The 27,423-nt window shown below is 40.5% G+C and overlaps 1 protein-coding gene across 1 annotated transcript in view; it reads left to right on the top strand.

Moving 5' to 3' along the window:
* Nucleotides 1-656: 656 nt before the first annotated feature.
* Nucleotides 657-27,423, top strand: part of DAAM2 (dishevelled associated activator of morphogenesis 2) — a gene marked incomplete at its 3' end in the record, with an annotated part of 37,555 nt that continues 10,788 nt past the window's right edge. The window contains exons 1-12 of the mRNA XM_009069836.1: nucleotides 657-728; nucleotides 1,913-2,023; nucleotides 3,050-3,153; nucleotides 3,626-3,692; nucleotides 4,554-4,671; nucleotides 6,187-6,325; nucleotides 7,762-7,820; nucleotides 8,245-8,429; nucleotides 9,361-9,669; nucleotides 16,441-16,548; nucleotides 19,361-19,393; nucleotides 22,917-23,023. Coding sequence (XP_009068084.1) covers nucleotides 657-728; nucleotides 1,913-2,023; nucleotides 3,050-3,153; nucleotides 3,626-3,692; nucleotides 4,554-4,671; nucleotides 6,187-6,325; nucleotides 7,762-7,820; nucleotides 8,245-8,429; nucleotides 9,361-9,669; nucleotides 16,441-16,548; nucleotides 19,361-19,393; nucleotides 22,917-23,023 — 1,412 coding nt within the window. The remainder of the gene's footprint in view (nucleotides 729-1,912; nucleotides 2,024-3,049; nucleotides 3,154-3,625; nucleotides 3,693-4,553; nucleotides 4,672-6,186; nucleotides 6,326-7,761; nucleotides 7,821-8,244; nucleotides 8,430-9,360; nucleotides 9,670-16,440; nucleotides 16,549-19,360; nucleotides 19,394-22,916; nucleotides 23,024-27,423) is intronic.

Here is a 27,423-nt window from a genome sequence, read left to right as displayed (position 1 = left end):
TTCTCCCTTTATGGTCAAAACTTCTCAGGAAGAGTAAAAGGTGTTCTGTCTTTTTTAGTGCAACAGCAAAAAACTAAATGAGTGTGAGGCATTTATTATTAATGCTGGAGTGAGCCTCATACAGTTGAACTGGCAGACCTCATGTGGAATTTGTTACTCTTTCAATAAGGAACACCATCCTTGAAATTATGAACTGATCAGAGAAGATCCTGAAGAGAAGATTAATGGTAATCAGCACAAAGCTAAAAGCAGAGTTGCTTTCATGGCTAATCCGTTTCTGCATATAAACTCTTTGGCAAATACTCAAGTGGAATTAATCCTAAGCAGTCCAAATAAGGCAAAGACTACAAACATTATTTGTCTAGTTGTTTTTCTTCTTTTTCTCCTGCTGTTGATAAGATTATGGTGAAATATCTATATGTATGTAGAGATCAGACCAAGAATGCTAAACACCCCCTGAATGCTAAATTCCCTTGCTAATTGGTTAATAGGGGGCCATACAGCCTTGGGGGAGAACTTACAGCAGCCTTTCAGTGTATTAAGGGAACTTATAAGAAAGACAGAGACAGACTTTTTACCAGGGCCTGTAGTGACAAAGGCTAATGGCTTTAAACTGTTAGAGGCTAGATTTAGATTTGATAAAAGGAAGAGTTGCGATGAGAGCGGTGAAACACTGTGACATGTTGCCCATAGAAGTTATAGATGCTCCATCCCTGGAAGTGTTCAAGGTCAGCCTGGATGGGTTTTAAGGAACCCATCTACATCTTTTCTAGTGGAAAGATGTACCTGAATATTGCAAGAGAGTTGGACTAGATTATCTTTTAAGGTTACTTTCAACCCAAACCATTCAATGAGTCTGTAAGAAAGAAACTGGAGCTTAACTGCACTTTCAGTGGAGATGTGTAAGTCACCTTTGAGCTTTGGAGCTGTATGCACAGGGGATATTCCTGTTATTTGCAAACCCCTGAAAGGAACTTACCAAGAAGTAATAATTGTCTGCTTCATATTAAATGGTTGTAAGTGAAGGAACAAAAAAATCTTCCAAGGTACAGATATAGGCTTTATTCCTCAAAATACACCTTCTCTTTGCATTTATCTCCCGCTGTACATGTAAGTGAAATCTATCCTGCTGAGATCCAAGAAAATAATGAAAATTACTTGAGTGAAGTGAGTAGAATGGATGTATGAATCTGATACTATTTTCTTGTGTGTATCAGTTCCCTGTCATATTGTGGTCTTCCAGTACCTGAAGGGAGCCTAGCAGAAAGATGGAGAGGGACTCTTTACAAGAGCATGTAGTGACAGGACAAGGGGCAATGGCTTCAAACTGAAAGAGAGTAGGTTTATATTAGATATTGGGAAAACATTCTGTACTGTGAGGGTGATGAGGCGCTGGAACAGGTTGCCCAGAGAAGTTGTGGATGCCCCATTCCTGGAAGTGTTTAAGGCCAAGTTGGATGGAGCTCTGAGAAACCTGGTCTAGTGAAAGGTTCCCTGCCTGTGGCAGGGAGCTTGGGACTAGATGATCTTTAAAGTTCCTTCCAACCTAAACGATTCTGTGATTCTATGTTATTCACCATACGGATTTAACTGACTAGTAAGGTCATCATTCTGCTGCTTTCTTAGATCATGTTGGCAAGAACTATAAAGGGCATCTGCTTTTTCTCAAATAATAGCTTGTTTAGAAAAACTTTTTGTTTTAAATTAGGATCAGGTGGACATTTTATTCCCATCGCTATTCTTGATTTGTTTATTGTGAGTGCCCGCAATTTCTAACAATATTCTCTTTAAAAAATTCTTTAAGCAAATATATAGCAAATTAAAAGACTTTGTGCATATCCTATGAACACTATGCACAGTAATTCAAGAAATTAGATTATATCCTCTAATCCATCTTGCTCTTCTGTTTCAGTCATTGCTAAATGAGCTAGACCGAAGCATGGGGCGATACCGAGATGAAGTTAACCTCAAAACTGCCATCATGTCCTTTATCAATGCTGTTCTGAATGCAGGTGCTGGTGAGGTGAGTCATTACCTTGGAAATTCCTTCTAAAATGTTATGCTTGAATTAGTTTACCTTGGAAATGGTTAGTAGATTAAGTCACAAATCTTGTGGTAGTGAGTGGATATAGATTGTGGAAAATAATGCTTAATTGTTAAGATCAGTCTTATAATGTCTTCTGTATTATTTTATTCCCAGCTCCTTCTAATATAACATAGACTACTTACACTGAAACAATTGCTTTGGGTTGTCTTTTGGTTGGAGGTTTCTGTTTTAAATTTTTTTTTAGGAACTGCAAAGCATTTGCCTCTTTATTTCAGCCTTTTAGAAAACATTATGGTTTACCTTCAGAAATGTTTTGAAATGTTATTTTGACTTAAAGCCAAACTCAAAGCATTTTGATTTGAAAGTATCAAAGGGAGACATATCAGGAAAAAAAACTCCAGCTGTTTTTCTTTTATTGACAAGACTTTCCTATGAATCTGGAGGCTAGTTTAAATGGTTTTATTTCATTAAAAGTGTTAGTTTTTGTTGCATTGTTGGGTTTTTTTTAAATCACAACAGACAACAAGCTTCTAAGACCTGTCTGACAATGTCTTTATCTCTATCTCTGGGAGTCCTGTACCATCCCACTGAATAGATGGCAGAAAACTTGCCAGAGTATATGGTGATTTTATGACAAATAAACATAAAAACTAAGTGGAAGACTGCAGTACTGTTCATCTGTAAGCAGGAGGTGAACCTCTAATAGACTAGCAGGACAAATACTAATAACTTCTGCTTGTTATGGAATAACATGGAGTGTGCTGTCCTTATGAGTGCATATACAGAATTCATAGTAGGTAAATGAGGACTGTATTTTTAAGTGAAACAAGGCAAAGGCATTAATTTTCTTTTTACTTACTTTACTGGAGTTAATCATCCTTTGAATTTGGTGTCAGAATAGAGGATATTAAGAAGGGAAGAACTGAGGCTTTAAGTAATTTTTTTAAAATGTGATTAAAAGTTTTTGAAACCAAATGACTTGGTTTCCCCCCACTTTTTAAGGACAATTTGGAGTTCCGATTACATCTACGATATGAGTTTCTAATGCTGGGAATTCAACCTGTCATTGACAAGCTAAGAGGACACGAGAATGCCACACTAGACAGGTAAGACATATATTCTGGGAACAGCTACTGATGAACAGAAAGAGTTCTTAGAAACACTTCTCTACTTAAGGCAGTTGTCGCTGTCTCTTCCTGAAACTGACTCTCTTTAGAAACAAATTAGTTCTGTTCTTAAAATTAACATCAGCAGATGAAGTAGGAAACATGCATACTAAGTTGGCAGTGGCTGTGGCAAGGACTTCTCAACTGCTTTTCTTACCTCAACAAGAGGTGACTTAGCACGAGAGTTACAGAGCATGTCTACCTCTGCCAGTCATTTATTTTGTCCTGTCACTTACCCCCTTGCCTTGCATATCTATCCCAGCACTTCACATAAGAAAGGCTTGCCAATTTCCAAGCATTCTAGGTGGAAATGAGATGTTGCTGCTTCTGTAGCGGCATACTTCGTTTAAGTCTAAATTTTGCAATGAACGTTGGCAGATTTTGTTTGTTTTGTTTTTCTGTTTTCTCTTAGGCACTTAGATTTCTTCGAGATGGTCAGAAATGAAGATGACCTGGAACTTGCCAAGAAGTTTGACCTGGTAAGTTTTTCTCTGGAGTACCTGAACTTGACAAAGCTGAAGTTACGACCACTTTGGATGCTTGGTGCAACTTCCCTTTGCGTTCCCTGAAAATAATGTTTGACTTTGGTGCTGAGAGTGGCTGATGAAACAGTGAAAACGATTACACACAGGGCTTCTGACAAGTATCTTTGATAACACATTCTTTTCTCTTGTTTGGCTGAAAGAAGGAGTGAAGGACGTTCTCAACCCTGCTCTCAGGTTCTCAGTCCTGATGATCCAGATACATTCTAGTTTCAGACATCCTCTTTACAGGAGTGTGGGTGAAGATTGGGCTCTTTCCTGATACTCTTCCCAGTATTACATGAAACTCTTCTAAAAAGTGTCATCTCACAGCCTGTGGAAAGGATCACTATTTTAGAATGGGTGGGTTTTAAAGATGAGCATAAAAAAAGGACAGTCTCCGCAACCTCTAGCATTGGTAAAAGGCTGTAGGGTCCAGAATAGTTATAGTCTCCTTTTTTCCTAATGAACAACTCTTGCCACACACCAATACAGAACAACTATCCCTTTCTTGCTTAGCTTCTACTCTTTGTGCCACCAGTGTTTAGGACACAAATGTTTCGCTGGCTCCAATGTTTTGCTTGTAGCTTTGTGTGTCTCTTACCTTTCTAGCCCTTTACTTTGGGGATCTTTTTGATACTGGAGTAGGGGTGGCAATGGGGGTCTCAAAGACCCAGGTGCCTGCTCCTCACTGGAATCTGCAGCTGGACATGGCAGGCAACTTTTCAGAGGTCTAGTTTCTGAAAATTTGCCTGTCTTTGTACTTTCGCAGTTAGTCAGGCTTTTATAGTGGATGTTTTTTTTCTTCTCTCACTTCAGATCCACATTGATACAAAAAGTGCCTCTCAGATGTTTGAGTTGATCAAGAAGAGATTGAAGCACACAGATGCCTATCCTTATTTGTTATCCATCCTCCAGCACTGCTTACAGATGCCATGTGAGTACATCACAGATTTCCAAAGCAAGAGGTATTGTAGAACTAGGTGTAGGTACAAGTTCACAGATACCAGGACACACACTGCCCTTGTCTTCCATTCAGAACTTGGCTGTGGCTAATGAACTTGGTATCTTACACTGACTCCATCCAGCAGATTTTTGTTGCAATACTTAAGGCAGTATCTTGACCTCTCTGCACTTGAGAATAAAATTAAGTAGCTGAGACATTCCAGTTAGTCACTGACACAGCTTTTAATGATTTTAAATTAGAAGTTTGAAAAAAAGAGTCCTTGTGCTCTAGATCGGGGAATTCCCAGAAATAGATAGCATTTTGAATTCTAAAAAAATGCACTGAGGAATTTTTCTGGTGAAACAAGACAGTACTGAAAGCTGTTCTGTCACTGGGAAATTCCAGAGTAAGTTTTTGGGCTGTTATTTCATGGCATGCATCTGTGAAGAGCTCCTGAACAAAAAGTGAAAAATAATACTGACATTGGTTTTCAAAAGAAGTGATATGAATCTTCTAGTTAACTGTAATAAAATAATTCAGTTATTTTTCTAGAATGTAGCAGCTGAGCAAATGCATAGCAAAATCACGAAAGAACTGCCTGCCTTGAAGGTATCAGGTGTGGTCTTCTCTGTTACTTTCAACTATATTTGAGCAGTCAAACTGAGAAGGGAAGATGAGCAAGATGTACTGTAGTGTGCTTATCAAAAAGTAATGTGGTATGTTCTCAGGGTCTCATTAGATTCAAGGACTGCTATGCTCAAATTCAAGCAGTTCTTTGTCTCAGTGGTCTCTTTGATATTCCTCTTTTAGACAGTACTTGACCTTTATGTATTGACTGGGATTTCTGGTGGCAGAAGAGCTAAATCCTGCTAGGCCAGGACAGGATTGTACTGGAACAGTTTTAAAGAATCTAAAGGTCTAGGTTATGTAACTTAGTGAGCTGAGGTGAACTTTATGGTGCTCTGGCTCTTCTCTTTTGATATCTATGGGATCAGTCCCTTTAGTTCAGTCTCTGTTCTTTATCTCCACAATTTTTGGTCATGTTTGTATGAATTTTTCGTGCCAGTTGATTTTCACTGACCTGCAGATAACCAAGCATGCACATAGAATATCTGATTGTTTTTACAGTGCCTGATCATGATGTAACCTAGGTATCAAAAATTCCCCAGCATCAAGTCCAGCAAACAATGAGTAATGGCTATCACAAAAGAATCCCTTTTATAGATGTTTAAAGTACAGGTTAGAGCTAATCTGTCAAAAGGGTTGCACAGCCTGAATGTGCAGATCAGGTACCAAGTGTCCATGCCTGTTGTGTGCTGATACAATATGTCAGGTGTTTGTAAATAATCCGCTGATGACAGTTCAGGGTTGGCCTTTGTGTTCTGTAATTTATTACAACCAGGATTGAGATGGAAGGTGGAAAGGAAAGAATGCCAGTTTGTTGGCAAGTCTGTGCACTTCAGCATGGAATTAGGAGTTCTCATGGGTTGGTCTTTTTCCATACAGATAAGAGGAATGGAGGAAACTTCCAGCAGTGGCAGCTGTTGGACAGAATACTGCAACAAATTGTTCTTCAGGATGAACGAGGAGATGATCCAGATATAGCTCCACTGGAAAACTTCAATGTCAAAAATATCATTAAAATGTAAGCTGTGTTATTACTGTTTTGTTCTGTTATGCAGATATAAGTACACAGGTGCTTAAGAAATAAAATATCATACGTGAGGAGTTCCTTACTTTTAACTTACAGCTTCTCATTGTCTTGTTAGTCCTCTAAATAGATTCCTTCTAATGACATCTTAGTTTGACGGTATTTTCGAGTTACGTCCTTGCCTTTGACTTCTGCTTTCTATTGAATATTAAGGTGGTTGGAAGAGCAGAAAAATTACTCATGATTTTGTAACAAGGCTTCCTTATTTGCCTTTTTTTCCATTCAGAATGTTCATGAAAGCTTTCCTGGATACTAAAAAAACTCAAATAAAATAATAATGTCATCATCTATATTTAGATCTCATTCCGTACATAGTTTAGAATGATTGCAAATAGTGGAAAACAGCCCTCACCTAGCACACAAAACCTTTTACCTCTTCATAGAATGTTTGCTTGCTCTCACCCACAGACTTGGCTGAGGGCACTACCATTATTTTTTCCCATAGGATGCATCATTTGAGATGTCTAGCTACATGAGCTGGCTCTCATCTCAACTTCCCTGTTCTCAGTCCTTTTTTAGCCAAACTTTTGGACTCTTCATTCCGTCCAACTGCCTCTGCAGGTAATTCATGGCCCATTAGCCTTCTGAATTATCCACTGAAAAGAGCATTTTATGGAACATAAGCCCTATATGAAACCAAATTCTCCTGTACTAAAAATCTTACAGTTTCTCATTACAGGCATGAGCCAAAACAAAAACTGATTTCTCATCATGGAAAAATACACTGGTGTTGATCTCTTTTTGTCTGTTTGGATATCAGACTTCATTATAGATCTTATGCCTGATCTTCCCTTTCTACTTTCATAGCTACTCCTCATTCTGCCTATCTAATCAATCCCCAGCATGCCCTGCATATTTTCTGTCAGTAACAGGAAATAGCTGTGCCAGTATGAGATATGAGAATTGCCTTGTTGCTGATGTATTACCCAATAGATAAGCATCCTTCCCCCTTGTAAGAAAGTAAAAGCAGAAGCACAGAAACTAGAAAAAGTGATGGCAATCTAGTCTCATATTAAGGACAGGGTAATTTGTAACCCATAGCAGCTATGATTGTTTTAGTGATTACTTCTTTCTTTCAATATAAGTAGACTTGACACTTTGAGGGTATTACCTGAAGACAGGAATGTATCAGGATTTTTTCCCTAGGCATTTCTTTATCCTTTTTCATGACTCTGGGTAACAAGCTATCACATTTATATTAACTGTTATCTAAGGATCAGAATCTGGATTCAGACTGACCACTGGTGTGATCTTGTATAAATAGGTACATTCGCCAGGTTGCTTTTTGCTGATCACTACACATAATGCCCACTTGTCTTTCAACCTGTGTAGCTCAGGAAAAATTTACGTGATCCAATTTCATCTTTCAGGCTGGTGAATGAAAATGAAGTCAAGCAGTGGAGGGATCAGGCAGAGAAGTTCCGGAAAGGTGAGTACATCCCCTGTGCTTCTGTAGGCAAAAGAGAAGGCAAGACTGATCCCAATTCATCCACAGAGCAGAGAACAGCAGAGCTGGGCACAACTTTTCCTTTTGTGGGCAAACCCTGCTTTGTTCCCTCCTGTACATTTTGTCTTGTGACAATCAGTTTGTGTTTCATAGGATGGGGTGTTCCCTCAGTCCTCACATGAAGTGATTTTATTGAAAATCAGTCTAACTGAAACTTGGGCATTGCTGTCTTGACCACTGAAGGTCATTGTCAAGATAGTCAGACTCTATTTTCTTCTTCTTACTTTCATTATACATCCCCATCTGAACTGACAGATATGTCAGCTTTGTTTCAGCATAACCTACGTCTCTTCAGGGACTGTTCCTGAGCTTTATTTCATCAGTTCCACTTATGTGTTCCCCCTAGATCATGCTGAGCTGATGAGCAGGCTAGAGAAGAAGGAGCGGGAATGTGAAACAAAGACCCAGGAGAAAGATGAAATGATGAAGACACTGAACAAAATGAAGGACAAACTGCAGAAGGAATCCTTGGAGCTACGCCAGACCCGAGACCAGATGAATGACCTGGTGGCTCAACTTAATGAGTTCTCGGTATGAGACTGGGAGTCTTTCCCATCCTTGTTTAAAGCCTGCTAACTCGTGAATGATGAGCAAAAGCATATTATGCGTGAAACACTTTCTGTGGTCAGTATAGAGAGTACTTAGAAGCTGCTCAGCTTTTAGCTGAGACCAAAATCCATGAGCTGGTGGTACAGAATGGTTAATACATGGGCTGCTCCATGCCTTCTCCATAGCCATCCTCAGTGCAGGAGCTGCTGAGGCATGTGTCCTCCTCCAGCCATAATTTTTACTGCTGGTTGGGGTGGCCCTGGTTGTTATTTCAGTGGAATAGAGAGAAATCTCCCAGATGTGAAAGTATATTTAGTGAAGAAACAGGATTCGTGCCATACTTCAAGAGCATCTGTACTGCCTTGGAGCTCTGCAGAAATGACATTTGCAGTTGCTCCCTCCTGCTTGGTGCTCCTTCTATCCCAGCAGTATGCCTGAGCCCCAACTCACCAGAACACAGCCCTGAGAAGTTAGACCCTGCAGAAAGCAGATTCATTCCCTCCTCCTCTCTCCCACTTTGCATTAGTGGGGCCTAATGACAGGTATTCAGTATTTCAAACCCTTAGATTTTAAACCCAGGAGTTCAAAAGTTCATAAGATTGAACTTTTCTCTTTCTTTTCATACATAAGGAGAAAATAATACAGTTTGGCTTCTTTTACTAGCTTTCTGTTTTTCTGAACCATTTATGGTTCTTTTTTTCAAGCTCTTCTCTGCAACTTCAAGGGCTTGAAACTTTCTCTTAAATGAAAGATGAGATTCCTCCCTTTATTGCATGGCTTTGAGTGCAGGAGGCTTTAAAGAAAACATCAAATATTTTGAGATTCATAATAAAATCACATCAGCTGGCAACATGGAGTTAGTGTGCCTTTTAAACTGTTTGCTTTCTCTTTCTCTGTGTTTTTTATTTTCCAGCAAGGGGGCAGCATTTCCTTCCCAGCCCCACCACCCCCTCCTCCAGGTGACCCATTAGCTTCTCACGTGTCTGAGAGTTTGCCACCGCTGCCACCTCCTCTGCCTTTCTCCAGCTGTCCCCCTCCTCCTGCTCCACCACCTCCTCCAGGAGGACCTCCTCCTCCACCAGGAGCACCACCTTTCTTCAGCATGGGGATGCCACCTCCTTCAACAACCACTTTCAGCACCACTGGCACCAGCCTGAAGAAGAAATCTATCCCGCAGCCTTCACACCCACTGAAATCCTTCAACTGGGCTAAGCTGAGTGAGGTAAGAAACTGCAGCACTCTCAGCATACTTTACTAAGTATACCTCAGTGTTTATTAATGCCATGAAATGCAAAGTGATAGAAGCAAGTTGGTCGTGATTTTCTGTGGGTTGAGGTCAGTAGGAGTCAATAACTGTCTTGAGGGAGTCTTCCCAGTTCTCCAGCAGTGCAGCATAACTCCGGTGATGACCAAGGTGCTGGTTAGATTAAGCTGCAGTAGATCTGGGCATGCTATTGGTTAAGCAAAGCTGTAGTGGGGCTGAATGCATAAGCCAGAGCTGGACATCTCCAGGACTGTGCACCAGGGAAAAGGATGACCAGAGCCAATGTGGGCAAAACATGGTGAGAACCAAAAGCCGCTTCTACTCTGGCAGTAGCTATCACCAAGGAGAAAAAAGTGTCCTGATTCTCCTCACCTGCGCCTCATGACCATGAGGGAAGCTGCCTTTCTCCTTGCATGGTTGGATCTCTGTCTCGTGGTGATAAAACTGAATTGGCAAAAAACCCAGAGGACTTGGATTCTTTCTGTCGCATTCGTTTTCTTCTACCTTGATTGCATCTTTTTTCCCTTCACTTCTGTCTCTTCCTGCTGTCTATCTTTTTTTTTCCTATTTTTTCCCCCTCCCCTTCTCTTTGGGTCTTAGTTTTTGTAACTGATTTAGAAAGAAAAAAAAGTGTCTGTGTTGAGTTTGGATGGCTGCCTAGAAACCCAGGTTCTCTTTTAGAATGAAACTCACCCAGGGCCCAATTCTGGCATTTGGAATGAGTGTCCAGGGACCTCTGGAATGCCACAAGAATTCTCTCTCCCCCTCTCTCCTTTTCTTTAAAATAAAGTGAAGTGAAATATTTGCTGCACTGTCTGTGCTTGTCTGTCAAGGCCACGTGGGGGGTGTGGGAGAGAATGTAAGGACGAGGATTTATTTTCCTTTGCAGAACATGGGACTTAGTGCTCTGAAGAAAAGAAATAATAACTAATATATGTATAGATATGAATGTATATGAAAAAGAGAGTCACAGGTGTTTCTGTTTAGTGTACAGTAACTGCAGGCTTATCCTGCCCTCTGGATAAGAGTGAAGGCAGCTGTGCTAATAAAATTGAAGACCTGGGTGGTGAGGTGGCTAAAAGACACTATTTTGAGGAAGGCAGAATAGTTGGTAAAAGGGGCGTAAGAGGCTGGGGCCTTCATTTTAGGATGCTTGCCAGTGTCAGTGTTTTGGCCTAGGAGGTTTCTGCAAAACAGCAGGAGTTGTGGTGCAGACCCAGGGGTCTTACTTTGTTACTTGGGTTGCACTTTGTTATGGAATTATTTAATTTCAATGACTGGAGGAGCAGATATGTTTTGGTTGTCTTCACCAGTTACCCTAGATTCCCTGCTTCAGTATCAAGCACTTTGTTTCTGTTCACATGGATATGAATCCTCTGAACATATAGTCATGGGTTGGTTGTATGATTTCATCAGGCCTATTGTTACCTTTGTGACACTTCTGTGATGCTCTCCTGAACTGTCAGAGTAGCCAGATTTGAATGAATGAAGACTCACAGAGAAGCACACTTGCTGGGATATGTGCACTTCAGGATTCTGAGCCTGGGAAACTGAGGCTTGGACATGTGAATAGTATTTTTGTGGTTTGTGGTAGTGTTTAACTTCCCATGAATACAATTTTTTCCCACAAAGACATTTTGAGGATCAATACATTTGACACTATGTTTATGTTTCTCTTTTTTAAAAGATCTCCCTAGTTAGCCAAGAGCACAGGCACCATGAAACATGTCAAGGTGAGGGGACAGTGTTGGAAACAGCTGTATATAAACTTAGGGCTTCAACCAGGTCAAATATGCTATTCAGCATAGTGCTTAGAGCATCCTTCTCAAAGCAGTTAATACAGAGTCTCTCTCCTAAGATTTCTCAAGTAAAAGTGAAGATGATGCCTGGGCTGAGGCAGCCCACATAAGAGTGAAGTTCTCCCTGTCCATGCAGCCTGTCTCAGGGAAGTGAGAGAGAGCCAACAGAGGGCAAGAGGAGTGTGTACAGGGCTGGCTGAGAGGGATTTGTCTGCACTATTATTTCTCACTAGTGGAGTCAAGGCTGTTTTCCAGGGCAATTCATATCACACCATTTTTCCTAGCACTGATTCTGTCTTTGAAAGGAAAGAGCTGAGGTGTTGGATGTTAGGAGAAAGATCAAGTACAGTCAAACTCTTAGCACTTGACAATAACAGGTTGTCCAGAGTTCCCATGGGCACAGCAAATAAAAGGTTTGACTGGAAAGTGTCTAACAAGGAAACTCCAACAATCTGCTAATTTCCATTGAGAATTAAGGATGTTGTAATAGCTTTGATGTGAGCTGATGATCAATCAAAACCATTTAGATGCATGGATGGGCTGAGTTCTGATGAAGCCCTTCCACACCACAGCTCCATTCATACAGCACTGTAGCATCGCCTGTGAATTCCATTCATAAAGCACTACAGCAGTGCTGGTGCCAAGGATCTCTGCTTTTTAAGAAAAAGATATTGCAATATAACCACTGTAATATCCTGGAAAGATTCCTTTCTTTGTTTCTGGGCAGCAATGCTCTCTCACTCTGAATTTTACACAGTTAATCAGGGACTCGATGTTAATCAGGGACCAGACATTTGTGGTTAATTCAAACGATGGACTGGTTTCAAGAACACTGGCAGTATGGATTAATAATTACCTATTTAATAAACATATTGATTTGAAGTTCTCAGAGTAAATCAAGTCAACCTTCAACTGCTCTGCTTGTTATCTCATGGCTGGAGAAGCAGCTTCCCATTAGTCAGGCTGGTAATGACTCTTGTTAGTGATCTCACAGAGGGTTTCTTTAGCCAGCCCTAAATAGACCTGGCTGAAATAGTCTCAAAAGAAAGGTGTTTGTTCTACATACCCTACAGGATTTAATAAAACACCCCAAAACACACACACACACAAAACAACCCCTCAAAAAACCAAAACAGCCAATCACATAAACAGAAAATGTTCATTTTGACAGTAATTCTTTATTTAATGTTTCTGTAATGTTATAATTCTGATTTCTGGAACTTTCTTCCTAAAAGCAGCCTGAGGATCATGGCAAACAATGATACAGGACTGCTGCCAGAGATTCAAAATTAATGGAAAGAGTTCTACAAAACCTCAGTGTGAAGCTACTCATAATAGCTGTAGTGGTGCCTAGTCCTACAATGAGATAAAACAGCTGTCTTAATTAACAAACAGGCCAGAAATACAGTTTTGCTCAAAGTGGATTTTTCTTACACTGAGGAAAGGATTTGATATTGAGAGAGAAGTTTGAAAAATGCATGGTGTTCATATCCCCTTTTAAGATCCATAATGGAATTCTGAATGAAAAATGTAAGTTGCTTCCATTTTTATAGTAAATATTCTACAAATGTTGAGCTACTAATAAGCAGGATTACCTGCTCTAGTGTTCACAGGACACCCATCATTTCCATGGTTTCTCTGGACCTGCAAGTCAAAAGGAAGTACTGTAAGTTTTCACTCATGCTGTGAGGTTATTGAGGCATGATGGACTTTGGTGGCTTCCAGAATATCACTATTTATCTTTCAGGGTAAATAAAATCATGTGTTAGATGTAGCAGAGGACAGCTTGATATGATTTGTAGCTCCATGGAACACTGTGATTCTCTAATCATGCTAGGTCTTTCAGCGAACTGGGTTTCATTATAAAGATGGAACGATGTAGCAGCAGCTACAATGAGCAAATTGTTAAATGCAACATACCAAAAACTCAGCTTGATGGAGCAAATGCTTTGTCAATACCTGTTCTGATAATAAGATGTTTCCTTACCTAGCATGTACTACCATTTTGCTAGAGGATGCTGGGAAGTGTAGTTCATAGGATTTGCTTCTCAAAGGGGACCAAGACTTTCCAAAGCAGAGAAACCACAGACACTGGAAGACTTGTAGAATGAAAAAATGAATGAATAAATAAATAAATAAGGATGGAGACAAAAACATGTTACAGATTAAGTGATTGCTCTCTTTTTTTCTAGTTATTTTTTCTTGTTAAGGACAGAGAAAAAAAGGGAAAAGAAGGAATAAAAGAAGGAATAAAGAATTTATTTTTAAATTGTTATTTAGAGGCCATAAATATTTTTTATGGTGCTGAGGGAACCATTTATCATTGCAACCACATTAGGCAAGTCTGTTTCTCTTAGGATGCTTGGTCTTCTCTGGCTGATGACAAGGAACTCTCAGCCAGTTAATCCGTAACTGCATATCAAGAGCTCAGTGTAGGAAATTATCTGGCAGCAACATGAAAGTTTTCAAGGACAGACTTTATGGCAGAAATAGAAGGGACAGCCCCATTCCAAGTGTTTTGTGTAACAAAGGTTGTTTATACCTCTTCCTGCCTTGTTTTTTCTTTGACTGGATTAACCCATTTGGATTTTAAGCACTAAAATGGGATTGCTTCTGTCAAAGTTCTGTTTGTGCATGCCATTGCAATGGCTGTTGCTTGGAATTTGTCTCTCTGCTACAAATAGCATAGAAACCATCCTGTATAGGACCAGATTCAATCTGGGTCTTAAAATAAATCTGAATTGAAATAAGAATAATTTTCACTTTCTTGGGTTGTTTTTCTGGGATAGTATGGGCAAGAAATACTTTGTGCAATCCCTTTGTGAGTCTCAGAATTGCCTGTTCTGGCACTTCTGCAGTCCATTCAGACTAGATTGTTCCATAGGACATTTTCACTGGTCTTGCCATTAGTAAGAAAACTTCGCTCCTATGAGAGTCTTGCAGCCAGACAAGTAGATGGGAAAGACTCTCATGAGTAGGTGTCTCTTGAGCCACATCCAGCCTTTGCCAAAGAGCATGTAGCTTTTTGGCATCCTCGGAGCTCTGTCCCAATGATGATTCTAGGGACTGCTCCTGAAGTCATGTGCACTGGCTCCTGTCAAGAAATATTCTTTCATTTCAGTGTTTGATGGGACAATCTGAAACAGTGAGGCACTCAGAGAACTGCTCTGCTGTTCAAAAACATCCCTCAGGATTTATAATTCAAGGTTTATAAAGCCAGCCTGGAAATTCAGTGAAAATGATCACTCTGCCTGGATGCCTCTGACTTAAGATTGGCAGCAGAGTTCAGGTTTAGGATAAAATGAAAATCAACTTTGTCTCCTATTCTTTTGGCCGAGATGAACCTCCCAAATTTGTTTGCTATGTTACAGTCTCAGGGTCATGACATTCTTCCTGTTATGGAAAGAAGAGCCACACTGATTGCAAGGGATGATAACAGTGATATTGGTGAGCCTGCTCATGGATGCGTGCTGCTCCCATCTAGGGGATGCTCTTACTGTAAATAGTACTGCAGACGTCCCTATTTTCCCTCAGGCACTCACAGGCTGCCTCTGGAGAGAGGGTGTTGGTTTTCCTCCACAGTGTCTGCCCTGCCAGGAATTTCCTCCAGAACACTTCACACTTTTATTTCCCCCTCATTTTATCCTCCCATCAGTTTTTTTTCCTTGCTCCTTGAGCCTTGTGGCTTAGCACATTTCCCTCATTCCTTTGATGACTCTGAATGGGAAGTAGAGCCTGTTCCTAATTAGTTCTGATAATGAAGTGTTAACACACTTTGCTGTGTAGGTACAAGTCAGGTGCCTCAGAGCTGGAGCTTGTGTGAGGGTTTCATTACTATTTCTTGCTGTTCCTGGCTATTTTTGCATCAGTGTTCTTCATCTCCTGGGGTTTGCTGAGGTCTTTTTTACAATCCCTTCTGTCCATTTCTTTTTTCTTTTAATCAACACCTTCCTTATTCTTCCATTTAATAAAGTACAATAAATGTACACCTCATTAACTAAATGAACTGAAAGATAATGGTGTCAGGTGTGAAGAGCAAGCCTTCCTTTTCTGAATGGGTAATTGCTCAAAGCTTGTCCCACACAAATGCACCTAGTCAGTAGGAAGGAGAAGGTAATTCAATCTTTGTCTCCTCTGCCAGCAGGGATATCTGTCCTGAGAATGTCAGTAGGACACCCCAAGGCCCCTAGCTCAGGATGACTGGTGATTACCTAATTCATGTACTACAAGAGCCTATTTGGTCCAGGGTTGGTGGAGAGGAAAGTAGGAGGAGGAGTCTGTCCCTGTCTCCCTCCGTGCCAATCACTTGCCAGACAGCTAACCCTTGGCATTCAGAATACTGTATCATTGCAAGGATTGTGAACATTTCCAGTTAGTATGGATGATGTGGTTGCAGAGATCTGGGTATAGTTTGTGTGTATCTGGGTTGACAAAGACCTCATGTAGGCAAGGAAGTTCATGTAATGGAAGTCAATTAGACTTCAAAGACTCAGCCTTAAAAATAAAATTAAATGCAATAAAATAAAATCTTAAACTACTTTCACAGGCAAGCAGAATGAAAACCATACACCCTTTGGGCTTTGCAACAGAACCTGGTGAAATTTGCAAAGGGGAAGATGTGTCTGGGGTTTATCATGCATCAGTGCGTTTCCTAAGCTTTTTCCTCATGATGGTAACACTTTCAGCATGACCACAATTGTTGGGTGGTCAGAGGCTTGCTGTGATAAAAAATACAAAATAGTATGTTTAAAAACAAAATAACCCACTATTTTTTCCCTTGACTCTTGAAACAAAGTGTGCCTTCTAAAATGACAGCAGTAGTACATAGGAATATGACCAGTGAGCAGAAGAGAATGACCTATCTAAATGGGATTGAATGTTCTTAGCTAAAACTTTTGCTATCTCATTAAAATACGACTTTTTCTTTTAGGAGAGGATCCATGGCACAATCTGGAATGAGATTGATGATTTAAAGGCATTCAAGGTGCTGGATCTAGAAGATTTTGAGAAGATGTTCTCTGCATATCAGAGACACCAGGTAAGGGTGAACTCTTCCATACCTTGGCTTCCTTGAATTTCTGGAGGAGAAAAGAACAGGTGACTGATCAGGGCCCTTGTCCATCTGCAGTCAGGCTGCATCATTTGATGCTCTGCCACTGTTCAAAAACTCACAAGACCAAAAGAAGTGGGGAGGACATACAGGGGAGGGTATAACCTTCTGTTATCAACATACTTCATACTAATGGCAGCTCTCAGAGACAACAGCTCCCAATGGGTAATGCTCTATTTAATCTCTGTAGCCACTGAGCTTTACATTGATACTTGATATCCATCTTTCTATTTCTCCCATTCATCTCGAGAAAAAGACTGTAGTTGCCTGAGTACTAGCAAGGTGACTAAATTAGCTGTCTTCCATTTTGTTTATTTTTTCTTAAACAGCCAACTGACCCAACTGGCTAGGTGACAGAAACTGTCTGAATTACAGATTATAACACAAACAGCATACTTTAAACGCGGCCATTTATTAGAATGTCTTTTTTCCTTCCTCTCTTTCTTGGAAAGCAAGTCACCTTCAATCTTTCTATCTCTGCTGAATAAGATTTAGCAGCTGAGGGATTGTACGTGCACTCACTGGACTCCCCCAGTGTTCCCATCCTTTTGGAATATGTTCAGTCCTTTGTACTCTGCAGAACTGGATCATTGCTCTGAAGTTTTAAGAAAAGACACAGACCTGATTGCCACAAACAGCCTTTATGATTATGCCTTACAGCAATGATGACTACTTCATTAACTTGTTCAGTACCTTAAAATTAACAAGCTAAACCCTTGTCTCTCTTTGATTGTTCTATTTAATCCAATAAATAGTTGTCCAATATTAAATAACTCTTCTGATTTACTAGCTCACACTCACATAGATAAGCATCCCCACTTGAACTGTGTAGAATGTGATGTTATATGTTGCATGATGAGATTTCAATTCTCGTTCTGCTCCTGCAAATAGCTGTTGCTTTTTCAGTGTGTTCCTCTCTCTTTCTGTGAATCCCATTCCTTGAAACAAGATCTTAGTTCACAAAGGGGAATAGTGGCACATGTAACTTCAGTGCTGTTACAAGACTGGATTTAGACCCTGTGCTAACAGCTTAGCTATGGTGGTGAGCTCCCAGTTGTCTCACAAGTAGCCAAACTGTCATCTGTGCACATGAGTAGCCATTGCTGCATCAAGGTTCCATTCCAAAGTTTCAGGTTCAAACATTGCAGCTTCCTTACTAGAAATGGCCTTGCAAAGCTTTGCTTCCTTTCAGCCTCAAAATCCAAAGTCAAAGCTGTCCTGGTCTGATGACTGTGTTAGAAGCATAATATTTATGGCTGTGTTACCAATCACTGAAAAGCAGCCTGACCTATTCAACCATAAACTAAGCTGACCCCTACCCCTCCCTGCCCACTGGAACGGAGTCATCATCTCAACTTCCATGGGTCTCAGAGCAGTACTCTTCCATCCTCATTAAACACTTTATGACAGTGGCTGCAGACATTAGATTATCACTTACGTAAGCTACTTGTATTTTGGTGTAGTTAAATGTATTGCTGCACTTTCAGCTTTTGCTAAGGTTTTTACATTGCTTTGGAAATGGTTTTTTTCCCCTTAAATATCCCATTGTTATTACTTTACATAATACTTTCTTTTTCATTCATATTTGCTCCAGTGTGAACTAGATTCCAATCAACAATTCTTCATCAATTTTCTTTTTCTTTTTTTCTTTTTCTTTTTTCTTCTTCTTTTTCTTAGACCAGGCAACCAAAATTGCTTTTGAATTAAAAGCTTTCAAGATTTTCTCCAGTTCACACAGTCTTTTTTCCTCTTTTACTTTTGGAAATACTCCACTCTGACCAAGTATGTGTTTACCCTGGGATTGTGACTTTTAAACTTCATCCAAATGTCTGTAAAGAAAAATGTCAATGCAAAGCCCTGCTCTTTTGCATCTGAAATACTGAATGAGTGGAGATAAAGACATTTCTTTCTTTGGTGTTATTAACATGAACTTCTGATCTTTTTTCCCAGTTTCATTTACATTAAGCAACTTTTCTTTTTTCTTCATTTTTTTTTTAATGTCGAAGGGTCTCTTCTCCTCTCTTAACCCAGTGTATTGTTTGTGGTGGCTATGAGGGAAAGCAGAATTGTCTGGTGTATAGAATGCTGGACCAAGAACTCTTAACGCTTGTCTTTTGACCTTGCTCCAGTCTTACTGTCTAACATTGACCTTTTGATTCAGTATATCTGGCATTTTCCTGGAGTATGGAATATGTTGTGAAATAGTTGGTGTCTGTCACCTAGTAGTGCTGTAAGGCTTCTTTGGTGGATACAAAGTGCTTTCAAAATACTTGGCTAGAAGTTGTTAAAGGGTATAATGTGCCACTGAAACAAGTTGTTACTTGTTAAACTTGTTAATAACTGCAAACTGTGCCTGTGCATTAGGAGAGGAGAACCGACCATCAAATTTTAACCTTGGCAGTTCTTTCAGTGAGGCTCTGGACTAGATTTGTAAAGGTATTTAAGCATTATCCTAGTTAATATTTCAAGGCCTAAGAGATTTATTCTTTGGAGGCAAAATTTACTATTTTCAGTAAAGACCTAGAACTCTTAGTTCCCCAACATCTGCTTATTTAAAATATGCAAAGAAATGCTGAAATACCTTTGAACTATCTGGGCCAGTATTACTTGCTAAGCATTTTATGCTCTCAGAAAACTGTCTGTGTCTAAATTCAGCTGCCTTGTTAAACTTGGTATCTTTCTCTGTGGCTAATTTTTGGCATGTTTCCTTCTTCATTATTTGTGACTGCTGCCTGCATAGGACCTGCTAACTAACCCCTCCTCCTGTAAGCAGGTGAGTATCATTGTCTGCCTCCTGATCCTCTTGCAGTGTGTGTGAAGTGAAGTCCTGCACCATGCCATTATGGGGGGCATGATTCATCTCCTGCTACTCTTTTATATGCCCTTGCATCCTGCTTTCTGGATGGGGAAGGTAGTACAAAAAATTCCTTTAGCTGTATTAGCTCCCCAACAGGAAGTAGTTCCTGTTCTTTCACTTAGTTATAACCTCACTGTGCTTTCTGCTGATGCCTCTAGTCCCCTTTTTGATGATCCTGAGGAAAAAAGACCGGGGACAAAGAAGAACGTGAACGTGAACTCTTCCTTAACCAAAGTAATAGCCTTTCTAGTGGAGAACCAAAAGAGCTCTCAGGGAGCCTTCATTCCCACACTTCCCATCTGTCGTCTATCTGCTTTGGTCATTACTGAAATCTTCAGATGCATTCACTACCCACAGACTTTCTGATAAGGGAAATATTTTTTTGTGTAGAACTGGAAGGCACTGTGGTTTGGCAGAAGGATTTGTGCCATCTGAAGAGCAGAAGGGTTATAATGGAGGAAATCCTCATTTCAGACTACTGAAACTTTCAGAAAGTTCAGCAAAAGACTAAAATGGTGTTTAGTCAAAGTAGACATGTAGGATTGCCCACAACTTTAAACTGGCTACCTCTCAATTTATTCATCATCATAAGCAAAATTCTTGACAACAGTTTTGGTAAGAGCAGTACTATTGAAAGAGGGTTGTTCAGATACCATCACAAGTGTGTCTGGTGGCTTCAGAAGAAAGTAGTTCTCACTCAGGGAACTGTATTTGGAAAATCTAGTCAGGACTTCTGCCACTGGGGGAGGCTAATACATGGCTCTAGGCCTTTTACTGTCTTTTGCTGTGGCAGCCCACCAAGAAACAAGCCAATATGGTAGAAATAGTTTCCTAAAGTATTGATAATTACTAGAACCTAGGGTGCTGCCATGGCACCAGACCACAGGTTCTTCAGCTAACCAAAAGCAAACTGGTTTTGAAACAGGGCAGCAATATGATGAACTCATTCCACATGTCCAGTCATTCCAGCACTGAATTTTTAGTTGGTTTTTGATTTGCAATTAAAATATCAAATCTGAAATACTTTTTGAAGCACATAACAAAATATTATCCCAGATGGAAAGTTGGTAAAGAATCATGGGATAAAATTTAGGCATCTTGTCTGTCAGGTTGACAGCAGCTCCTGTTGTTCTTGTATTCAAGGCTTGGCCTCTCACAAAAGCTAGTCACTGCTGCCCCCTTGCTCCTCTTTTTCTGTGTCTTGAAAAATGTGGATAGTCCGTATATAATCTGTTTTCCTTCAGCTAAGCTTGGAATCTGGCTTTGGTAGAACCTGAGGCTTCATCTGCTTTTGCTTACACACAACTCCAAGTATCTATAAATATCTCTCTCCTCAGTATGAGTCAAAGAGAATGTATTTTTAGATGAGACTAGCCCACTACTTATGACCGAGGAGTGGGCCGTGTCTGAGTAGTTCAAGTTATTAATCTGTGTTGAATCTTGTGGGCCAGTGAATTGGAAATTGGCATGGAGACTGTTATACCATTCCCTGCTGCATGGTTTTAAGGGAAGCTGACTAAACCCCTACCCCACATACACAGCCAAACCCTGAAACTGGGTTTTTTTCCCCATGGGGTGGGTGCTGGTTATCACTATCCAGGCGTTCTTGACTGCAAACATTAGCTCATGAGGGACAGTAAAGCTTTTAAACTCAGACCATAGACCAACAAGTACCTTTCTGCCTTTCAGCAGTTGCCCATCTCCACATTCCCCATCTTCCTCCCCACAAACTGAGAAAATTTAGAAAAACTTTGAAATCTCTACATGCTAGATTATACTGGGGGTGCTCTGCTTTTTGGTATTGTTAGTTATTCTCTCAGAAATACTAAAATTACCCAATGCCTGTTTTTCCTTTGTTTGGAAACACTATTTGATCTATTGAGTAATGCTGCAATTTTTTTCTGTCAAGCCAGATGCTTTGGGCACATCCAACAGACCTACTTTGGGCATGTCTTCAGCTGGTGCACTGTACCTGCTTATAAATTCCACTTAGTATTGGTGGTGGCTCACTGCAGCACGCTTGGACTTGGCTGTATGAAACCTTTGTATATTCAGGAGCAACACAGATTGATTGTAGCTGACTGTACCAATAACTGAAATGACAACTAGCAGTCTGAATTTATGATTTATGTTGAACACTCAAATACTAGGGTGTCAAAATCTCTTGAAGTGGATGAGTCATGCTGATATAAGTAAGCCTGCAACTGCAGAACCTTGAGTCCTTAGAATGAATTCTGGGAAGCATCATTGTATGCTTGCCATGATTGAACACATTTCCCTGGGCATCTGCTATTGACCACTCTCAGGGACAGGATACTGAGGTAGATGAACCTTTTGATCTGACTCAGTATGCTTGCTGTTCTATCCTAAATAAAAAGTCATGTTGCTTATTTGACAGGTACGTTCAAAGCTTGATCATACTTGTAAATCTCAAAATCTCAAGGCCTGACAATATGGATACCATGGAAGGACATTTTTAAAAATGCTCCAATAGCATTTAGCTGGGAATATAAAAACTGTCCAGTTTCCAATTCCCTCTTCTCTGTTGGTAACTACAGTGCTATTATCCAGGACTGACACCTTTTATCATTACCTCTACCTCCCTTTAAGGGATAATGTTAAAAGGCACTGAAAGTAACTACAGAAAGCCAGTTTCTGGAAGTGAGACAAATACCATGTCTCTTGTGTGTAGGCAGGACAAGGAAATAGAGACTTCTGGATGTTCAGACTGGGTTTGCAAATATTTTCTCTCTGTGGAAACATTCTGGACAGGATTTTCCAATTTTTTTCAGGCGCTGAGTATGGCAATGGGGATATACAGAGAACTTTGAAAAAGGGTGATTTCTGTACGATTATATGTATTAATTAGTTTTTAAAAGAGAAGAAAGTTTAGATGTAGATCTTGACAATTTTATAAGATATATTTAGTAAGATAAATGCCATCCTGCCCTACTGTTTTCATCTCTCATAAAATATAAAACATTCTGATCCAATGGCAGTCATAAGAGATGAGGGAAGGATTTTTACTGATTGTGCAGCAACCTTTCAAGAATGCTGTGTAACCCCTGTGGGAGGTATCTGCTGAAGAATATGCTGTGACACCAGTGGGCTTTATCATAATGTGCCTGATTTTCCTGTCGTGCCAGTTTTTCACATTAACATAATAATGTAACTGTTGATAGAATGAGTCCAATAGGGCAGAATCAGGTCCAGTGTTTGTAATCAAAACTGATCTCAAAGGTATTAACAAATGATTTATGTTTGACTAGTAATATGAATCTACCTACATGTTTTCTACCCTTTTTGTATCCTTTCCTTACGTGTGTGTGTGTATGTTTCTAGGTTGGGCTGGGTTTGTTCATTACACTCAGCTAAGTCTGTGGTCTTGGGTGAGAAACATAATACTGATTGTTTTCCCTCCCGTTTGAAACACATGCAGAAAGAGATGGGCTCAACAGAAGACCTTTACCTCTCCACACGAAAGGTGAAAGAGCTGTCTGTGATTGATGGCCGGAGGGCCCAGAATTGTGTCATTCTCCTTTCCAAGTAAGTGTGCTAAGCCTTAGCTCACAGGGTATGCCATGGTCAATGTAGAGGCAAGAGGGGATGGAGTTAAACAAATAGACATGTTTCTTTTCCCAGCTAGACCTGACATCTAATACCTGCAGAGCTTCAGATAAACCTCTTTTATAGTGTCATGAAAGCACATGTCTCTCTGTCATGTTATCTCACTTAATAAAGATATCTGAACACACATTTTGTGCATCAAATGGGTAGACACCAGCATGTATCTGAAGACTCAGCAGCAGAAAAGTATCACTACTCATTGGTAGATGAAAGCAGCTCTTTGGCAGTGTTTGCACTTCACTCTAAGTGATGTGTCCCCCATGTTCTGTGTCTGTCATTTGAGTGTGTTCTGTGTGTTTCTAAATGTTGCTCTGAGCATCTCCATTGAGTACAGCAGACCTGAGGGTGATGCTCCTTCTTTTAATTTTTGAATTCCGGTGAGAACAGTGGTAAACATAGGCAGACATATTCAAAAATTTGGTTTTGGAAGTCAGGAATTGCCTCTGCATATTCCTGCAATGAGTAATGCGTTCAAATACAGTGACATCAGTGCCCTATATATCCTTTCATGATTTTCTACCAACATCAGTACTGGGCTGGATGTCTGTTGCTAACTGTCAATTTTGTGCAGTCACTGACCCACCTGAGAAAGTTGCCTTTTCTACCAGAGGATGGACAGCAAGGCTAGGGACAGAGCCTGGCAAAGCTATAACAGTGTAATAGGCAGTTTGTTTCATTGTTCAGTAGAAGATATGGGTTCATATGGATGTGATGCATGTCTGCTCTAGCAAGCTAACAGTTAAAAGCATAGTTGCAGCCAGACCACCAGGACTGAAGTGAGTTCTTTCCATTGCTTAGTGAAACCCACGGAGGCTCTCATTATGCTACTTATGTGGCATTAGCCTGCATGTCAGCAGGACCCCCACCATCCAAACCAGCAATGAGGGAAGGCTTAGATTTCTCTCTCTGCAGCAGTTGCCAACGCATGCCTTTGCTGTCATTGGCAGCTGACTGAGGCTGGGGCAGAGGAGTGGGAAGGCACAGGGGCAACAGGATTTTCATGCTGTTTGTCGGACCTACTGAACTGTGTCTGGGGTTCAGATTAACTCCTGTAAGCAGGTGGAACATTTCCTAGAAGTGGTAACATAATGTGTGCAGTTGGCTGGGCTGAGGAGGATCCAGGAAGGTGGTCTTTCACTTGGTATGCCACTAGATATTTACTTGTAAAACTTGTCTTTCTCCAAAACAAAAGCAGTGTGGATGGGAGCAATATGTGTTTTTCAACATTCACCTCTTCTGCTATGCAAGTCTGGGCAATTCTTACCTGAGAAGATTCCTCTCTAAACAGTGAGAGAGAAAGGATAGTGTCTGTGTTTTGTCTTTCCTTCTGCTGCCCCCAGCAGCAGTGTCATTGAAGCATGAACCTTGCACTTCAGGGTATACAGCATGTGTTCACTCCAGGTGTGCCATGAAGTCAGTCCACCTCAAGCTGCTAGTCTGGACTCAAACCAGAGATGAAAAGCTGTTTTCTGACTGTCAACTTCTCCACCAGGAAATATCCTGCTCTTATTATTAGAAGGTCTGACATGGCTGAGAGAGGTTTGGAGACTGGGCTGTCCCTAAGGAGCCTGCCAGTTTGTGTTGTGCCCTGTTAACTTTGCTGTGCTGTGCTATTGGCTTCACCAGTCGTGAGGGCTATCACTGGCATAGCTCACTTAATGTTTGCAACAAATAGTGTTACACCCAGAGTATCAGAAATATCTTACAGCTTGGCCCAGGGTTGGTATTCCTCCCCAAACTTCCCTTTCAAATGCAACCAGAAAAGCAAAAATATGTGGGAACTAAAATAGCACCTCTACATTCATGCCTTTTTTGCTCTTTGTGCTTATATGGTTATATTATTAAAGACAGCAATTGGGAGGACTGGCTGCAGACCATAATTGAAAGGATTTTATGACCCCTTAGCAGTTTTGTTCATTACCCCACTTCTTCCTCCTTTAGGTTAAACCCTGACCAAGAGATGCTCCCATCCCTGTCTGCTGCCATGTCCTTGCTGCTCCTGCAGCACACCTTGCACACATGTGCATGTGGGTGTGGACACGTGTGCAATGAGAGGGTATTTAAAACTGGTGACAAACAAAGCGAGTTTGTGCAACCCTGAGCTGCAGCCTCAGCTTTCAGGTTGCCACAGTATCTGCCAACAGCTGTTTCCAATTGACTCTTACTGTGCATATATCCCTGTAGTTTATTCCCCCTTTGTTTACACTAAACTGTCGTGTCCTTTAAAGTAAAATAGCTGCATGGGTTGGGTTTTCTTTCCCTCCCCTACTCAAATGTTTTTGTTTTACTAACACTGTGTTAGAAGGGGTCAGGCAGAGCTCATATTTCATATGGTCCAACAAGCCAAAACGTAGCAAGAATGAGAAATAGATGTCTCTTGCTTTCTTTTGCAGAGAGACTGGATCATGGTAGACTGAAAAGAGATGAAAATCGAATTGCTAGTTGATTTTTGCTGACAGTTAACAGATTTGTAAGCCTTCCTCCCCATTCTCATCTCTATTTCCATAAGAAAGCTCGGTTTTAACTACTCAGTAGTAGTATCTTTCAGTTCTCCTGCAGAGGAAGGATTGAATTGTCATCATTTGATAGAGCCTAGTGGATCTGAAAGAAATCTCTGTTCCATAGGCCAACTTTAAAGGTTTGCAAAGGCTTAAGATGAGTTTATGTCACAGTATTTCCCATAGGCCATAGTTCAACAGGGATATGGAGCCATCTGTCTCTGGTGATTTCAGGTGCCCACCAGCTGCAAATTTATCTTTCTTAATGGTGTTTCAAACACACAGTTGTTTTTGTCACACTGGAAATCTGCTTTCTCTCATGAATTTCCTGATGTCTTCAGTTTCCACAAGGCTGGAGATTTACTATCAGACTTGTGTGATCTGGAAGAGTCATCCCAGATCCCTGTGTTTCCCTGCTTTCACCTAGCTGTTAGAAATTTCTCTGACCTCTCCCACCAGTATGGCTTCTCCCTGCCTTCATTACTTAAGTAATGGGTAGTATTTTCACTGCCCTAGTGGTTTTGTTATACCATATCTTAACATGTTCTTGCAGAACATGCCCAATATATGTATTGCATACTGTCTTGCTCTATGAAGTACTCTGAAGAGAGTCAGTTCTATGAGATATCTTGCTTGGAAGAAGGCTGAATGTATACTTATGGAACGTTTTTGTGCAAGGCATTTTGCATGAATTCCAGCAAAATAATTGTGTCAGTGTTCTTCTGAGATGTGTTTGTTATTCCTGTGGCTCAACAAGTCAGCAATAACCTTTTCAAGAGACTGGAAACAGTAGGAGTGCTAGCAAAATGTCATAAAAGCAGTAATAGCAGAAGGCAGAATCTGACTACACAGTAATAGTTCTAAATATGAATATGACAGTAGATAGATACTAACAGGAAGCTTGACCAATTTTTTGTGGCTTTCGTGGTTGTGAATTCAAACATCAGTGAGGGAGAAGAAAAGGGACTCGGGTGGCATTTCCAACAAGAATACTAAAAAGATCAAGCCGTTCTCTCACATCACTGTACCTCCTCAGTGCTTTTAAGCCCTTTCAGTTGAGACATTAAGAGGACAAGCTATTCTGCCAATGTCAGTCTCCATGTACTGCCGCTGCACTGCCCCTAGTCCCTGTGTGCCTTTCAGTGTTCACCCTTGTTTCAGGGTGGATTCCAAGCACTGTGATATTCTGAGATACTGATCATATCTTGATACAGAAATAACTCATTGGACTCAGCAGTTCAGTTCCTCAGTGTGCTGTCTTGAAAAACACTGGGCAATAAGCAGTGCCTCCTGGGTTCCTGGGGAGATTTTCTGGTTTTAAGTTAAGGTCTGCAATAAATGGCTTTACCTGCTATTCTGAGTATGATACTCCAAGGCTAAACTGAACATGTTCGTCAATGCCATCCTGTCTTAGGCCACAAGTAGGAACCAGAAAGAAGGGTTGTGATAAAAGATAAACCACTGCCTCATCAATATCTCACTGTAATTTGGAAATTCCCAAATGTGGCCCTGTTTTGCTCCTCTTGGCTCAGAAAGATGGCTACCCCTAGATCGTTCTTGGAAGGAAATGGAGCATATTTGGATGCAAAGTGGCTTGGTCACTCATGAGCTTTTGATGAAGGAGGACAAGACAAGAAAAGAAAAGCCTGTTTTTTATGTGCTTGCCAGAATACTTTCACAGAGAAGTGCTGAAAAGGCACTGTAGATTTTTTTTTTTTTTCCAGCATGCTGATATAATGGTGTAAGATGTACCTGGTAAAATGTCCCAACTGTTGTCCCCCAAAAGCTAAAGCATGGCCATCTTGACTGACAAGATCAGTT

The sequence above is a fragment of the Acanthisitta chloris genome, unplaced genomic scaffold (genome assembly GCF_000695815.1).
Source record: "Acanthisitta chloris isolate BGI_N310 unplaced genomic scaffold, ASM69581v1 scaffold36532, whole genome shotgun sequence".
NCBI lineage: Eukaryota > Metazoa > Chordata > Aves > Passeriformes > Acanthisittidae > Acanthisitta > Acanthisitta chloris.
Note: the sequence above shows the minus strand (reverse complement) of the source record. Positions and strands in the feature narration are given on the sequence as shown.